This window comes from Haplochromis burtoni, unplaced genomic scaffold (assembly GCF_018398535.1).
Source record: "Haplochromis burtoni strain Fernald_Lab_line unplaced genomic scaffold, NCSU_Asbu1 Contig_185, whole genome shotgun sequence".
Lineage (NCBI taxonomy): Eukaryota > Metazoa > Chordata > Actinopteri > Cichliformes > Cichlidae > Haplochromis > Haplochromis burtoni.
In genome coordinates, this window is record NW_024582546.1 from 1,014,419 (window position 1) to 1,032,132 (window position 17,714).

General features: G+C 40.5%; 1 protein-coding gene across 4 annotated transcripts in view; it reads right to left on the bottom strand.

The window, feature by feature from the left end:
- The window catches only part of col15a1b (collagen, type XV, alpha 1b), a 59,250-nt gene that overhangs the window by 39,807 nt on the left and 1,729 nt on the right, over positions 1-17,714 (bottom strand). For 2 of the 4 annotated variants that reach the window (XM_005936998.3, XM_042225854.1), the window contains exon 1: positions 709-4,200. The exons of 1 other annotated variant lie outside the window; for it this stretch is intronic. In XM_005936998.3, the coding sequence (XP_005937060.1) occupies positions 709-1,093 (385 nt within the window). In that variant the 5' untranslated portion in view covers positions 1,094-4,200. Of the gene's footprint in view, positions 1-708; positions 4,202-17,714 lie in introns of those variants that run through there. One more of the 4 variants, XM_042225853.1, reaches the window with a different exon arrangement.

Below are 17,714 nucleotides of genomic sequence, written 5' to 3' on the forward strand. Positions count from 1 at the left end.
GTAACTAGTAATGTAACTAAGTTACTATTTTAAAGTAACTTACCCAACACTGGATACTAGTCACGTATGTAGTAATATATAACAGTACAAACAGTTAACTGGAGGATATATTGATCACCCAGCTTTGCTCATTGGTTAAATCCCGTCTTTTACACACTTCATTGTTAGCAAAAACCAAACCAAAGCTAATGACTGTCACAGCAAAACTTTAAAGACATTTTAATTTCTGTTTTACAAATAAACCAGCCTTTACAGGGATATATCACGTAACATTTTTGGTTTCAATTCGTTTCCAGTCTAAGAGATGATAAATGAGATCTTTGCTTTTTTATGAAATATTGCCACATGTAGCATTTACTGACCACTATTAATGCTACAGCACAAGTAACACTGAAACATTTTTCACAGTCTTTCTGTGTTTCATTTTGTGTAGTTTAATAATCACACACACACCAATAGATCCATCTGAGGCAATTACAAGTTCAATATCAAGTATACTGAAGATCAGAGGAGCTGGGGATCAAAGCACCAACCTGCCAGTTCGTGAATGAGCCACTGCCTGAAATAAGTCAACTTATTTAAAAACAAGCCAAGCAGCTCTGGATCTTTAGTCTGACCACTAACCAAATCAGATTTCTCTAATGGCTAGTCCCAAATGTATGGAGCACAATGGAGCCTCCCAGAAGTTAGAACACCCGCTAAACTCACCATTTCTCCAGTGTTTCAGGGGTTTGTCCGAAGACCCACTTTTACTGTCTCCACCTGCAGTCTTCCCTGTAGGAAATGTCCAGTGATCTGCAGTAGTGAAACCAGACGGTGACACTCCTGAGCTGGGCTGAGTGGGGGTCAAAACAGACCCTTCTGTGTGAACACCCTCCACAGCATTCACCAGCACCTCGTCCACTTTTACTGACCACACTGGTGTTGTGCCCGGGGTGTCAGAAAATCTTGGATACGTCACGGTCGGAGAGGTAACTGAAGGAGGAATGGTGGTGGTTTTAGGATTTCCCCAGAACAAACTCCACCACTGGCCACTCACAGGAGAGAAGACGAGGAAGAAGAGTGCAAGGGAGAGGTGTGCAGGTTCCATCATCTGCCTGCGTCTCTCTCAGGTGGATGCTCTCTGATCTGTATGAGCACAGATATTGCACACATGCAAACATATAGGCAAGGAAGATGCTGAGGGTCCAATTATGAGAAGTTACTTTCTGCAGAGAGCAGAAGTAATCCAGGTGATCCAGAGGGACGAAACAAAAAGTGAAAAAACAAGCCGTTTGTCTCCTGCTGCCTCTCTTGTCTCTTTTCCTCTTCGTTATGACCTCTCTCTCCTGCCCTGTTTCCACCCCCCCTGACATCTCCTCTCTGCACACCCCCACCCTCCTTTTTCTCTGTGTAATTATTGACTCCCCCTACTTTGGAGGGGGGACTCTACACCACAGCTGACTTGACTTGATTTTTCTCTCCCGTTGCCTCGCAGACAAGAAGATTAGAGCGTTCGTTAACAAGGCCTCAATCCTCCACCTCCTTCCGTGCATCTACTGCCATTTCTGTGATCACACATGTGGTCTAAAAGTCATGACGCACACTGACTGTTATAAAGCAGAAACACAGTGGGAGTGGGGCACAACCATGTGGTCTACACGCAAATATCATCCCCATGGCCGCATGTGTGTGACAAATTAAAAAGTACATGTATCAGTAAGGAAGTGTTTGACATGCCTTTAATGAAATATAACTACATACTGCGCTGCATGTCTGTGTAAGCGCTCAGGTGTTCAGGTCTCCATCATCAGACTGAGGTTAGGATACATCATACTGTGGACAAGTGGAGCAACCAGACTGCTTTCAGAGGGACTCAGAAACTTCATTCTTATCATTTGCTTATGAAGACATGCCTTCCTAAAGTAGCATGAAAGTGCACCATGAAGACCGGCTGACATGCAGGCTTTTCTAATGTGAACCTCAATTATCTGTCAAGTTCATAATGTTATTAATAATGTTTTCTCTTTAATTATTGAGACATTTTACAAAACAAAACTATTTAGATAGCTGAAACTGGTTAGTGGATGTAACCGTAACATGTTTTGTCATTAGTTGGGTGGTGTAGAGTCCAGAGCAGTGGCGAAGCCTTTGGACCCCACAGACTCCATAAATATCACCCACAGAAATATTGCATTGTTGTTGCCAGATTTATGTTTGTGCAAACCTACAAAAACACCTCTAGTAAAGCTTTGAAGGATGCCTTTTAAGGCTCAGCTTGCTCTACATTCTCACTGACATAAATATATCTATTTATTTAGAGTTGGAGCTGCAGCTGAATCAGTCTCTGTTTTTCACTATTTTGGGATAGCCTACTATTATTATATATTATATAAAAACATTTTTATGATATATCAGCAGCTATACAGGCATAAGAAGAACTTTTTACTTAGTTACTTTACACATCATAATAGTTCCCTGTTCTGTCTTGGAGCATGATCAGTGGTTATCTAAGTCCTCACCATCGCTATCAAGTTTGAAACTATTTTTGTCTGTGCTGCTTTGGGGTGGACCAAACCACTAGCAGCTCATAGAGGGGGGGAGAACATCCCAAGAAAGCTTTAATACTGTTTAGGATGCAAGTTGTACTCCAACACGCTAACATTAATAACTATTTTATTTGGTTAAGAATTCATTTTTTCAAAATTTCACATTTCACCGCTATTTTAAAGAGACTCTCTTACAACTTAGCCCGACCATATCTGGTGCTACGCTGGCCCCGATTTTGTTGATCATCATACTAAATGAAACTACAGTGAATCAAGAGGGAAAACATTGCAGAGGCATTAGAAGGGAGGTTTCTTTTAAGAGCACAGAGGGAAAGCTTTGCTTCAGTGTGTCCTTTGGCACATAGTTTTTCGGTCACTTTCTACATACATTTCATACATTCCACTGTAACATAGAAATTGAATAAAAAAGTAAGAAAATGATCAAATATTCATATTATGTGACATTAGATAACATGTGAGAAGACTGAATGTGTAATTCTTATTCAAAAACAATGAGTTATTCGTGTAATACTAATGTTTTTGATTGTAGTTACATCTCATTCTTAGTTTTTGACTTGTGCTCTCATGTATGTGTCTATAACTAGAAAAGCTCAAATTTCCATCACCATTGCCAGAGAATGGTGCTGTTGACCAGTCATAACATTCCTTAAAAGCTTGTTAGGTAAAAGCAGGAAAATGGCTTCACCTTTAATAGCAAGCGCTCATTTGCTCCCTGACGCAAAATTATGATGATTGTTTCTTAATTGCACGATAAAAGGTTTGGACTTCACTCTGCTGCCGCTCACTGATCACAGAGCGAGGACAGGGGCCCCACGTTGCTGATGACAAAGGCATGACTGTTCTCTTGTGTTGTGTCTCTGTAAATGTTTGGTGAGGTCCAGGACAAAGGCTGGATTGGTGGTAATGACTGGATTGTGATGTTTGTTTAGGTTTGAGTTTACTTGTACTGTTTGCTGTTTTTTTTTTTAGAATGGAAGTGATTATTTATTTGAGCTAAAAAAACATTTGATTCTGTATATTTCAGTCACATTTTTATTGAGGATAAAGAAACCATTTGCCAACCAGTTACTACAGCAAACAAATGTAACTCAAAAAAACTCAAGTCTCAGCCATGTGTTGTGTGATTTACTTACGGAGTTGAACAAGAACCTAATTCTGTTATTCAGTGTTTTATCCAAGTATCAGTGGCTATCAACAAGTAGCTTTTACTGTAGCTACATCAATCGTAGACTTTCTTATGTAGTTGAACTAATTAAAATGAAAAATGGCAACCAGAAACTGTCAATCAAATCGATTTTTTCTTAGCTATTCTCCTACTGGTTGGATGTCTGGCTGGTCACAGCAAAAAGACCACCCAAGGGGGAAAAAAGAAACGCCCAAGAATTACAGTATTGTTCAATGGATTGTGTAGTAAAGAGCAGAATACTTCATTTGAACTCATAGTTGAAAGTACTGCTTTTATTAATATTATCACTTCTTTCGTCTGTTTCCTTGTTTTCCACTTATATGTTAACTTAAACTCATGTCTATGCTAAGTCTGCTAAGCCTGTTAGCAGAATCCAACCAACTACCTAACCCAGTGATTTCATGTTCTGCAATTCAACTTTATTTACACAGCGCCAAATCACAACAACAGTATTTGTATTGTAAGGTAGACCCTACAATAATACATACAGAGAAGAACTCAACAATCATATGACCCCCTATGAGCAGCACTTTGATGACAGCGGGAAGGAAAAACTCCCTTTTAACAGGAAGAAACCTCCAGCAGAACCAGGCTCAGGGAGGGGCGGGGCCATCTGCTGTGATCGTTTGGAGTGGTAGAAGGAAGACAGGAAAAAGACATGCTGTGGAAGAGAGACAGAGATTAATAACAAGTATGATTCAGTGCAGAGAGGTCTATGAACACATAGTGAGTGAGAAAGGTGACTAAAGAAGAAACACTCAATGCATCATGGGAACCCCCCAGCAGCCTACACCAGCATAACTAAGGGAGGATTTGGGGTCACCTGATCCAGCTCTATGTTATTTATGTTACTCATTAAGATAAGATGGGGCCTGAATAGTGTGTAATGGCACAAGGTGTTGCTGAACCTGCTCTAAAAACTTGAACTTTAAACACTTATTTCCTTAATCCAGTTTCACAGAGAGTGTTAAATCTGACAGTTTTCTGAGTAGGGCTCCATCATGTGAATGAGACTTTTACTGACATGTATGTAATAACAATGTAATAACAATGCCTAAACTAGCCTGAAATTAACTAGCACCTGAACTCTTGGTTTGTAGATTTGGATAAGGGTTTCTAGCTTGTAAAATAGGACTTGTACAAATCTGCAAATTTATCAGAAATTGTCATAATTTCTGATAAATTATTACAACCACTATTATCTCTTAGTGGTTGAAATAAGAACGTAAGTGTTGCAACTGCATCAGAAATATGAGTCAATGAGCTGATGCCAAATGGAGCCTTTTGGCCACATTCAAACAGTAAATGAAAAAAAAGTGCTTATTTGCAAACATGACCCCAGTCGGGCTTTATGTTGTCAAAAAGTAACAGAAAGAAAGTTGAGCTCTAATGTGCGAAGGCGAATGTTAAGGACAATATTCTAAAACACTTCTTCAGTAAAGACTCAGAGAAGAGAAACACAGAGTTCTTGCTAGCAAGGGCAGCTCCCTACTGAGAGACTCTGGTGAGGAACTGCCCTGGTCTTTATTTTATACTCCATTGAACGTGTGTGTGTGTGTGTGTGTGTGTGTGTGTGTGTGTGTGTGTGTGTTACTGCTGATCAAAGGGTCATGAAAGGTACATCCTTGGTCGGGAAAGGGTAGTCTCCCCCTCACCCTAAATAACATGGTGAGGAAGTCCAGCAGTTCATCTATATGTAAAGAAGCACTTAAACTAAAACAGACATAGCTACGTTAATCCTACCATAAAACAATAAGAGAAAGTACGACCTTTCTCGTGCTCCCAGGATGTGGGGGTGCATCCTAGTGTGGAATACACACCAAGCCTTTGCAGCCTGTTAAAGATCACACAACCTATCCCTACACAATTGATTATATGCCTCTAAGTATACATGGTTGAATATTTCCTAATACAAATAACTACAAGCAGTACTCTACCATATGCAAACTTATATCACTAAAAGATTATACTGACTACTAAATACAATTTTCCATTGACAGCGAACGTGGTGAACTGCTCCACATTCTTATGAGTATTTACAGACCCTTTTTCTATACATGCTGACCCCATTTAGGGCCCCTGGATTCCAGGAGGAGTAACCCCTTCACCCTTCACCTCTCTCTCACTTCCTGCTCTACCTAGCAACTGCTACAACAATAAATGCTAATTGGTTTACTGTCACAGCCAATCCCATGGATGAAACTAGGAATTTATTTACAAAAAAAATTCCATTTAAGCGTCTCCTGGAAAGACAAAGGAAAATCACAGAGGCATGCGTCTGTGTGGATATTTTGATATAACAGTTTTAGTTACAGAATTTCTTTAGATGACGTAAGATGCCAATTTGAATCTAAAATGTGTCCTGCTTTTGATTAATAATCAGAAAACAGTGATGTAGATTTATGTACATAAATGTGTTAAGATAAACAAGCTGTACAAGTATAACTATGACACATGGGCACATGGTCTCATTTCTAATATCAGTATATTCATAATCAATAAAATCAATGAAACACTATATTGACCACACATTAAGACACTGCAGTTAAAATCATACTGTGCTTCGTTCACACATGCTAGCACTCTGCCACCACCTTGTGGTCAAAAACAGTAAATTGGCTAGAGTTTAGAGAAGCCCAGGATATTTAACTGGCTTAGATGTCACAACACAATCCATCAAAATTACTGCAAGATAAAAATAAAATCCAAAAGAAAAATAATACTTGATATAGTGCCATTTTGTGCCTTTTAGTTACATTTTATTTATACAGCACCAAATTGACACAGCAGTGGCCTTAAGGCACGTTTTTTGTAAGGTGAATGTTCTGTCAGAGACAAGACCAGCAGGCAGGAGATCTCCTATGAGCAGCAGTTGGCGACACATTACGTATTGGTGTGAGGTTAATGTGTTGTGATCTGTTACAGCAACATTAACCACTGACTGAACTTTTGCCACATTGTGCACTAATGCAACGCCGTCCAAATGACACAATCACAGCATGAATAGTGATCAAGAAGCACTTGAGCTGAGCTAATGGGAGCTGTGATAATGCGCACAAAACACTTAGGAAGCAAGACCACAACTAGCAAGTTGCGCTCTTTCTTTTATCTACTACTAAAATGTAGTAGATAAAAAATTGGAATTTGGTGTCACTTTTGCTCTTTGTGTGTGTGTTCATAAGCCCGAAGTGTGTGTCTGCATGCGCTCTTGGTTTTGTGTGCTTGAATGTACAAGTACTTTGCCAATTAGAGCGAAAGAGGTTTTGGTTCTCAGGGTTAGAACAACAAAAGAACTCATTTACGAGGCACTGCAGACTGTAACCTTTTTTAAAGGAAGATTACACGTCATTTTTGAAACTGTTCATACAACATTCTTGGACACTTATCTCGAGGCATTTTACAAGCACAAAATTATGCAACTCACAAAGAATTTATTTGTTTTTTTGTTCTTTTAAATTTGTGTGTTTGTGTTGCTGTATATTTTACCCCAGTAAGTTTGACTGACGCCTCGTCTTAACCAACCCTAAAGACTGTAGCTGGGTGGGTGGGCTGCACAGCTGTCAACAGAGAGGACCTGTTTTCAGGTATAGGTGTACCTCACACACTTTCAGACTCCCGAACATGTGCAGACGCTGCACCAACCAGCCAAGCAGTAAATGAAGCCTGTGTTGAGAAGCTGTTTTCCCATCCCGCCCTCACTCCTCTTCCACTTTTCCTGTGTATGTATTTTCAGTTTATATTTCTAGGCCTTTCTATTTGAAAGAGTGTCCAAGAAAGGCTGCTCACACACTAAAAACTAACACTGTCATCAGCTTATGAGTGGCCAAGAAAACCACAGACAAGAATCAGTGACAACACTAAAAGTCAGCTCCACGGCTAAAAGTAAAACTTAGCGAGAATAATTTGGTTGCTATGCTCCTTTAGGACATTTGAGCGTCATATGTGATGGCAACTAAAAAAAATAAAGGGAAGTGGAGCGAAAAATTCAGAAGGGAATAAAATAACTTAAAGCTGAAATATGTATGTTGACCAACTGGTTTACAGTGTAATGGAGACAACATGGGTGTTACATAACAGAGGGACAGCAACGTTTCTGCATGTGCGCCTGCACAAAGTAAAGGTGACTGTATGATCAGAAAGACAGCAGCGTCTGTCCTTCTGATTGGATCTCCTCTGTGCCCAGGATGACAGTTGGGACACAAAGAATTCCTGGAATGTGAAAGATGATGGGAGATGTGCACAAACACACTCATACACAGGGGCACACACATCCACACACAGAGAAACGGTCACACTTTTTGTGGGCTCTTTGATCTGCTGGCTCAGCCTACTGCCACAGTGAAGACAAAAGGGGGACCACCTGCAGAGGGAAGGGCCATTGTGGCCTGGGAATGAGTTAAAATCTATCAGTCTCTATTAGATGTCTTCTGTGTAAGTTCAAACAACAGGTTACCAGAACGCCTCAGGCTGGGGTGAGGGTGCCCGAGAAATCAGTCGTTTCAGACAAACGAAGAAGTGCTTTACAAAATCCTACAGTCGGAGGTAAAAAAACAAACAAACACCCAAAACTACTAAGGTAATAATACAATGCTTACCCACAAAATGATGACAAGTACAGAAAGGTCTCTTCTATACAGTGATAAAATCAAGTAACCCTGCCTGATCTACAGTCATGGTCCCTAAACAACTCTGCTAGAGATTTTAGGAGTGTTCAGGTGTGTAAGGGATACATTTGAAAATTAAATGAACACCTACAGTCTAGGGATATTAATTCCCATTATGTGGATCCTCTTACAAGATTTAATTAATTTAAATGGGACCAAGTCACAGTCCCCTCAAGGAGCTTTATAATGTAAGGACCCTATAATAATTATTAACAGCTATGAAAAGTTGTCAGATATTAACACTTAGATTCAAATTAGCTTAATTAAATGTAAGTAACAGCTCATGAGTTATTTAAGAAATAGAACTGGAAATCATGTGCACAAAAATAGAAGAATGCAGAAATTATAAATAGAGAATAGCAAAGGGCCAGAGACTGAGCCGTGGGGCATCTCACTGGAAAAGTTACTATTTTAATGTATAGTATGAATATTAAAATCTTCTTTTTCTTGGCATGGAAAAAGAGGGGGAGAGGGAGCAGAGCAGGGACAAAAGAATAGAAGCAGACACAGAAAGAGGTTAAAAAAACAAGAAGAAAACTATGAGTCAGAGAGGTTAGCAGAAGGAGAGTCGAGCCTCAGTGCAGGATCAACCCAAACAAATGACCTGCTCACACAGACACAGAGACTGGGTGAAGACAACCTACGGTCCAAACGTTGGCTTTCAGCAATACTGATTCTTATGTTTGAGGGCACACATGCACCACACATATCTGAATGTCTCAAATCACTTAAATCGCTTTCAAATTTGTGTCTCCTTTATGAAGGCCTGCATCGCACAATGGAGAAGTCATAGGGCTACACAGTACAGTCTCAGGAACAGTTAACTAGACAAATCAAGAACGTGCTCCACGGTAAATTTGTTTGTTCGTATTATTATATTAGGTTTCCCCATGTCTCAGTGATCTAAATCTTACACAGTATACAAACTGGGTGCTTTAACAAGATCACTCAAAGGTTAAAAGTGTTATAGCAAAACCTTTTTTGTGGATTTTGTTAGAAGGGTTAATAAACATCTCAGTTCCCAAAAATCTGAATTTTCTGGCTATTTTCTGATGTGTTGGGTCTTACAGTGCTACAGATGAACTTCTCACCTTGAACACACTCGTACCCTGATATTGGACACACACACACACAAAAACTCAAACACACAAGTTCAGTCAATGGCACACTGTAAAGCCTACAGAATATTTCAGATAGAGGACTGCATTGTTGTTAGGAGGTCAGAGGTGAACATCTGCAGAAGGACAGTTTCCATTACATCAAGTGTTCATAACTATCACCCAATCAGCCTAAAGTCCCTTTTTCCTCCTCTCACCCTTACTTCACCTCTAGAAACACGCAATCACGCAGACACGCACAGAAACAGAGTGAGACACACACAGGGAGAAAAAGGGGTCGTTGCTGTGAAGCTCAGTGATGTTTTTGCCTCAGTGCATGAATGTATACTGAGGTAGACTGTAGTCTACCTGTCTGCATATAACACACATGCAGATGCAGACATAAGCTGACGACAACAGCGAAATCTATTTTCCAAAGTTTATTTTCTAAAACTGCTTAAATCCTGTTGAGCTGTTTACATCAGCCTATGTCCTGCTTATGCATTAGCAGGGCACAGGGAACTGAATGTGAGATATTTGGCGTGTGTGTGTCTGTGATCGGATGTTTGCTCAGCTGCAAGTGTTGTTCTCAGAGCCTCTTGTCTTGCTCCAACGCAAATGCTAATGAAACACAAGGAAGGCAGTGTAAGGAGGTGATTCTTTAGCACATATGATCCTGTAAATACTGTCACATTATCACAGTTACAGTATAGAAGGTGTGTATCCCACTGGGCAACAGTCCAGGACTATAAGACAATTTGGATCCTTCACGCCAATGATGTCATTCCTGTTTGTGTTTTGAAGGCCTCGCCATTGTGCATTGTGACAGATTTTTGCTGTGAACTGTCTGGAATGAAAGGCAACCTTTAGAGAAATGCGACAGGAAAATATTATCTCATGTTTGCTCCACATGTCCCTCTGGCAAAGGACCATCTATTGGCATCCACCCACTGTGCACCACAGAAACCACTATTGTTCAGAATTCCAGTAAAATGCTAGAAAGTGTCAATTTAATTATGCTTTTTCTGTGCATCGGCTAACAGATAGGTGTGACTTCAGGAGAAATTCCTTCATCAAATAGTTTAACAAGTAGTTAAAGTTTGATAGTATTCATTTACACCTGGCACAGGCTTTGTCTTTAAAGCTGGAATAAAATGTGGATTTTTCCTAATGAATGATCTGAAGAATCAAAAAGGTTTGGTCATCTGTAAAAGACAGACCTAACATCGAAGAATCTCAGGACCCTGCCATCACCCCACCACTTTCCCCACTTGAGTAGCCTCATGGTTACTTGAAGGCTGACCAAAAGTCTAGTTACATGGCCTCACCAAACTCCTCCCACACCAAAGTTATTGCCAGAGCCGGTTGGACTGCTGGTACCTGTCAGCTTCAGAGTCCCATAGACTAACCAAGGCTGATGGGACTATTTCTTTAGCATGACTGCTCTCTTCACCACCAAATGATATATGTTTTGGGCAGGCCTGTCCAGTATCCCTTCCTTGCCACCTGATCCAACTCACCACCAAGTGGTGACCAGTTGACTGCTCAGTAGCTAAGTCATGCAGCGACTGATGGGAAAAAAGTGATCACCAACCTGTGACCCAGGGTGTCTTTTATACCAGAGTTGGCAAAAGTACAGACATTCTGTACTTAAGTAGAAGTACAAATACAACTGTTAAAAAATACTCCAGTAAAAGTACTGATTCAACTTCTTTACTCAAGTAAAAATGAAAAAGTTCAGCCTCTGAAATGTACCCAAATAGGAAAGTAAAAAGTAGCTCTTTGGAGGACGTTTCCATTTTTGTGCAGCGCTAACTGAACCTTGTGCTGTCTTAGCATAATAATAAAATAATATCAGTAGATGGGAATACAAACTTTAACTTTTTTATTTAAAAAAATCGAATTATACTCAAATTGAATCTGAAGAAAAAGAAGGATGATAAAGGATTTGGTCTATTTTCTGTTGCCTACATTGTAGAGGGCGGCTTTGTTTTTAAATAGTAAAATGTGTACAGTCAGAGGTTAAAGTGGATTTATCAGGTGGGAAACCCGAAAATTGTTTGTAATGTTTCATGCAGATGTGTCACGAGTGTCCTGGCTGATTTCCATCCTCTACACTGAAAGCACACTATTTCTAGTGTCTTTTTTCTCCAAGGTATAAAGTTGGTATGAAGGTGAATGGATGTCAGCATCATCAGCTAAAGATTCACATGAATCTGTGCTACAGCTGATGTAACCGAAATCTGACCATGAACGCACAGCCACTGTGCAGCAGTCACACACTGTTCTTTACTCCATCACAGTACAAACGTAGCTGTTTATCCTGCAGAGGATTGTCATGCACCTTTAAATAACACAGTGAGTTTACCTCAGTTTGTTTTGCATGTTTCACAATATGAAAAATTTCCAATCAGACCCAGTATCTGATTTAAAAACATGAGGACTTACACTTTAAATTTCCAGCTAATCAAACACCACTGAGCAGTTCTTACCTTTAAATCTTCTAAGTGCCACAAATCGAGGGGCAGCTGGTCATTCCCTGGCAGATAACAGCCAGGTATCACAAAATCATTTGAGTCTCTCATTCATCAAAAGCGCGGAAAGCCAAAATAGGTACTGAAGAACCGAGTGCACATTCACTGTTCCTCAGGGAACGATAAGGGCTAAGGGAAAGAGAAATGTCTGAGCTGATGTAAAACAGTTGACAGTGAACCGTACCGCATAATGTCACAACACAGAACTTGGAAGATCTTGGTGTGCTCGAGGACAGCGGTCTCCAACCTTTTTTGTGCCACGGACCGGTTTATGCCCGACAATATTTTCATGGACCGGCCTTTAAGGTGTCGCGGATAAATACAACAAAATAAAACTAGTACCGGTACCGAAAAAAAGAAGATTTATTCATAACACACGTGAAAAGACCCAGGAAAACAGAGTAAACGATAAAAACGATAACAAAATAACGCTGAAAACCGATAAAAACCCTGAAAACCAGACATTTCACACCTGAGCCTCAACTCTCGCGGCCCGGTACCAAACGACTCACGGACCGGTACCGGTCCGAGGCCCGGGGGTTGGGGACCGCTGCTCTGGGACAAAAGCTTGTTGTGAGGAAATTAAATTGCTACATGTATATTGTGTATGAGCTCTCTCCTGGATTGAAAATTTGGGATTTGCTGTGCCATAACTTCCCTTTAAGCTTGGAGTACAGCATCACGAAAATCAAGTTTGCATTACTTGGGATTTAGAGTTTTAACAAACTGAGTGTGTGTTTATGTAACACTCTCTATCTGCAAACAGGAAAAAATGGGCATAATTTCTGTGCCCACAGAGTCAGACCCAAAACGCAAAATCATTCCCAAGCATAAACACAGACGCAGAAGAACCGTGTACTGTCAACATTTTCCTTAAACTTGGACATTTCGTGGCCTGTTTAGCAGAGGTAAATGAGTGAGTGCAACAGTTTGTCATGTAAAGTCAGACAGACAGGAACATGAAAGAAATTTGGGACGATTCAGACACTTACATCTGTAAATCTGTACGAAGCAGTGTTGTGGACAGACTTGTCCATAAAACCCTCAAAAATGTATTTTGAGATCAATCTGTAGCACAAATTTTAAGGGTGGGGCTTTAACAAAAGGGAACGCCATTGTTCAATTCAATTTTAGCCCGATTGCTATACTGCATTCACTTTAAATTAAGATGTATTTAAGGTTAGGAAAATGTGAGTGGAGCTAACAATGAGAAGAAATATCTTCAAACAAACTGGGCTCCTCCGATAGGCAGCTGCTGTCTGATGTGATCTCAGTAGCTTTAAACTCATTTTCATAGCTCTGTGGCTTCCAACAGTGTGCAGATGATTGTGAACTGAGGAGCCACAATTCTTCCATAAGATAAACAGCTGGTCACCACTGACCTCAGGTATACAGTTCAATTCAGTTTTGTTTATATAGTGCCAAATCATGACAGCAGTCGCCTCAAGGAGTTTTATATTGTAAGGTAAAGATCCTACAATAACACAGAGAAAACCCCAACAGTCAAAGGATATATACAGATAGTCCGGCTCACTCACACATGTAGGCAAGCTGACCCACCATACACACTACAGTACAAAGAGATGCTGTTATCTTTTAACCCATATGACAATAAAACCTTTACTATCATCCAGCATACAGTATTTTTCTTTTTTTATTTCTTTTCTATCCAGAGAGAGACAATTATCCTCTAAGACCTGAATGTATGCCAAAACATGAGAAGCTCACAATGGGGCTGGGCTACAGCTACAAGCACAGTGGCAGTTAAAGCTATGTCATTGCTGCAGTCATAGTCACGCCTACAGCCTGTCTCTGCACATGTTTTTAACTGCAGAAAACTTGGACTTGTCATAGAAGGGGTAGCACATTCATGATGGCTGCATTCCATCTGGCTGAGGCTATGCTGTTTTGATTGCTTGGGCTTACAGAGACACATAATAGAGTTGAAGCATCATTTATTCCACTGGTACTTTCCCTCCTGCAGTTAGTGAAAATGTATACTGGGGGAAAAAAGCCATAATTCCTTGAAGCAGTCTGCAGCTAGGATATCTATCTAGCTATATCTAGCAGGCGGAGCTGAGACCATGTCATTGGGTTATTTTCCCACCAAAGGAGTCCAAATGGGTGTATACATCTAAAATCATGGGCTTGCTAGTGTATAAAAGGAAAATAGAGGTTTGTGGTATGTCTCTCAAGCTGTCAAACTGAAACACCACACTTCACACCACCCTGAATCCTCCCTTAGTTATGCTGCAATAGGTGTAGGCTGCTGGGGGAGTCCTTTGATTCACATTGAGTATTTCCTCTTCAGTCACCTTTCTCACTCACTATGTGTTAATAGACCTCTCTGCACTTAATCATCTTGCTATTAATCTCTGGCTCTTCCACAGCATGTCTTTATCCTGTTTCCCTTCTATCACTCCAAACATCACAGCAGAGGGCCCTGAGCCTGGTTCTGCTGGAGGTTTCTTCCTGTTAAAAGGGAGTTTTTCCTTCCCGCTGTCGCAAAAGTGCTTGCTCATAGGGGGTCATATGATTATTGGGGTTTTCTCTGTATGTATTATTGTAGGGTCTACCTTACAATATAAAGTGCTTTGAGGCGATAGTTGTTGTGATTTGGCGCTGTATAAATAAAGTTGAATTGAATTCACTAAAGCAGCAAGAGTGAGAAGATGGAACACAAACTCATTTTTGACTACTTTTCTGACAGCAACATAAAGGGAGTAAAGCCTGACATTTGAGGCACAGTGCCATACACACTAACACACATTTTCCTTACATATACAAAAAACAAACTACGCTGATGTCCACTTGAACTAAAGAACAAGTACAAGTTTCACTTAATGTGCTAAAAGCTCTAAAGGCCCAGTTGCAAAGCTTTTTCTACTTTTTCATCAGTGTGAAAAGCTGATAAGGTAAAACCCTACAATAATACAGAGAAAACCCTACTTGGTGACAGTGGGAAGGAAAAACTCCCCTTTAAGAGGAAGAAACCTCTGACAGAACCAGGTTCTGGAGGAAGATGGGAGAAAAAGTCACAGCCAATCAAAATAAAGCTTAAAACAATTGCGATTAATTGTGCAAATACAGAAGCTTAACTCACATAAATTAGTGAAGTGTCAGACTTTTTTTCAGTTGGAAAAATGCTGTCTTTATATGCTTGATGCCCCAAAGCACAGATAGAGTGGAAGAGACACACAATGATAGTGATTCATGGCCAGCTTTTTCGAAAGAAACCATGGAAACAGTGTACTCAAACAGCAACAACAAACAGCTTCTCTTGAATGTTATGTTTGTTTTTTAAAAGCCATTACTTCAAGCTGTAAATCTGAATATTTATCTTCAAAAAAATCATCAGGTCAAACCAATAAATGCTTCTGATATTCCTTTCATTTCCTCGGCAGCAGCACAAATCCCCCTTCTTTCCTCATTTTGAACCCAGGCACACGCAGTTTTTCTGAAAATGCTAAAGGGTCCCAAAGTCAGAGCACTACATCACCTCTTTGAGCATCACATCATGGAAAATATGAAAGAAAGGCTATTTTGACTGGAAATTGAAAGGACCCTCAAAGAAACACCCATTATGCTGAGACCTTTTTCCCCCATTAAAAACAGAGCTGACCGTTACACTCATAAACCAATGGCACCTTTTACAGTTGGCCCATTGTGCCCAACTGTGTTCAAATCAAAGTCACTCTGGCTGAATGAGCACATTCCAGGCAGGACGTGGGACTGCAGCGAGGGCTCTCAGTGCTGTAATATACTGAAGACATTTAGGTAAAGGGTCTTTGATACACCTCTATAACATGCTTGCTTTCCAGGTTTTAGTCATAAAACACCAAAGGGAGCTTGGAGGGAGTTTTACTCCAGTAACATCAGAGACTGAATAAGGTCAGGAGTAAAAGTGATGTGAGGTCTTGGGTAAAACTGTTAAAAAGAAAGGCGGGCAACTGTCAAGTGCTAGTAAATGGCGGAAATTATGTTGTGGGCAGCAGAGAAAATTGAGTTGACATGTGGCTATAACTAAGGTTTTTACACTAACAGGACTGACATTGTCAGCAGCACAATAATATGACTTGGTTTTACTGTACAGAGGAAACACGTCAGAAACAAGACTCCTACTGGGCTCACCTCACATTCATTTATATTGGCTAAACATTGAATCCTTTCAGGGCAATTCAACCAACGGTAAATGGAAAGTGAAGGTTCCTGGAGCTGGGGCATTTTTTTCGGTGGGGGAATGGGGGTCTGAAGTATGGAAAACAGTTTTCAGCTGAAATTGCAGTGTAGTCTACAAATGTGTAAATCATGAATGACGATGAAGTCCACTCTGACCACTAAATTTAAGTCCAGTGTTGTGATTTCAGCCCTTAAAAGCATACCTAAAAGAAGTTATCTGATTTCAAGTTTCTAAACTCAGGAGAGTGTTTTTCCCACTGGCTCGTTTGGACAGAGCACTCATATATTCTAGACATGCATCCAGTGGACATTAAACTGATTTTAAACTGCCAGGTCAACAGCAGTGACCAATGGGACATTTGTGTGTGAGAAGAATTCACAGTGAGGAAGTGGGCTTCGTTTGTCTTTGCGTCCACCAAGGACTGCTACATAACATGCTCACGGTGTAAGAATGTATCTGACATGAAGAATTTCCTGTTGTGCTACATGTAAGGACATCTTTAAGAAATGACACTATCAGGAGTTCATAGGTGAAAACTATCCTTGTTCAGGGTGAGCTGATTGATTTCCAAAATCTTTAGGTTGTATCATAGTAGACCCAAGTTTGTTTACATTTCAGGCCCACACTGTATTATCAAAAATATTCACTCGTCTGCCTTCCACTTAAATTCATCCCAAAGTTTTTCTGTTGGGTTGAAGTCAGAACTCTGCACAGGCCAGTCAAGATCTTCTACACCAGACTCCATGTCGTTATGGCCCACGCTTTGTGCACTAATGTGTGGATCCTTAAACTTTTCCTACAAAGCTGGAAGCATGACATTGTCCAAAATGTCTTGGTATGCTCAAGTATTAAGAACTTCTTTTACTAGAACTAAGAACTAAGCGGCACAGCCCTCTGTGGTTACTGGTTAGGGGTGAGGGAACCTTGCCCACTTCCAAGTCTTCAGACAGAATAATGCTTCCTTAACCGTCCCAAATAACCACCACAAGCTTCTAGGACCAAATCAACTCACACAGCTGTTTTATTTTTGGGTTAAAACATCTGTGGGGTGCTGTACACTCTAGACTGTAAACGTATTAATGTCATTGCTGGATTTCTGCATTTTAAGACGAGATCGAAAGGCACTGACTCATTTTGTTAGCCTCGAGCTGCTATCGGAGGAGCTGTAGCTTTTTGCCTCAAGTCTCAACCCACAGGTTGCTGCTTTCTCTGGGTGCTGTGGGCGCGCACAGTGTCACGAGCTGCGTGAATAATCAATATCTCAGTGTTGACAAGTCTTTCCGAGACATATCAAGAACATGAGTTCTAACCAGATGTTCTAACATTATTTTTATCATCCATTGTCAAACATCACCTACACACCACTGACATCAAACTGGCACAGGATCAAAACATGCCACTTCAAAGCCCTGCCAGAACTCACCGCACGCACGCACGCACGCACACACACACACACACACGCACACACACACACACACACACACACACACACACACACACACAC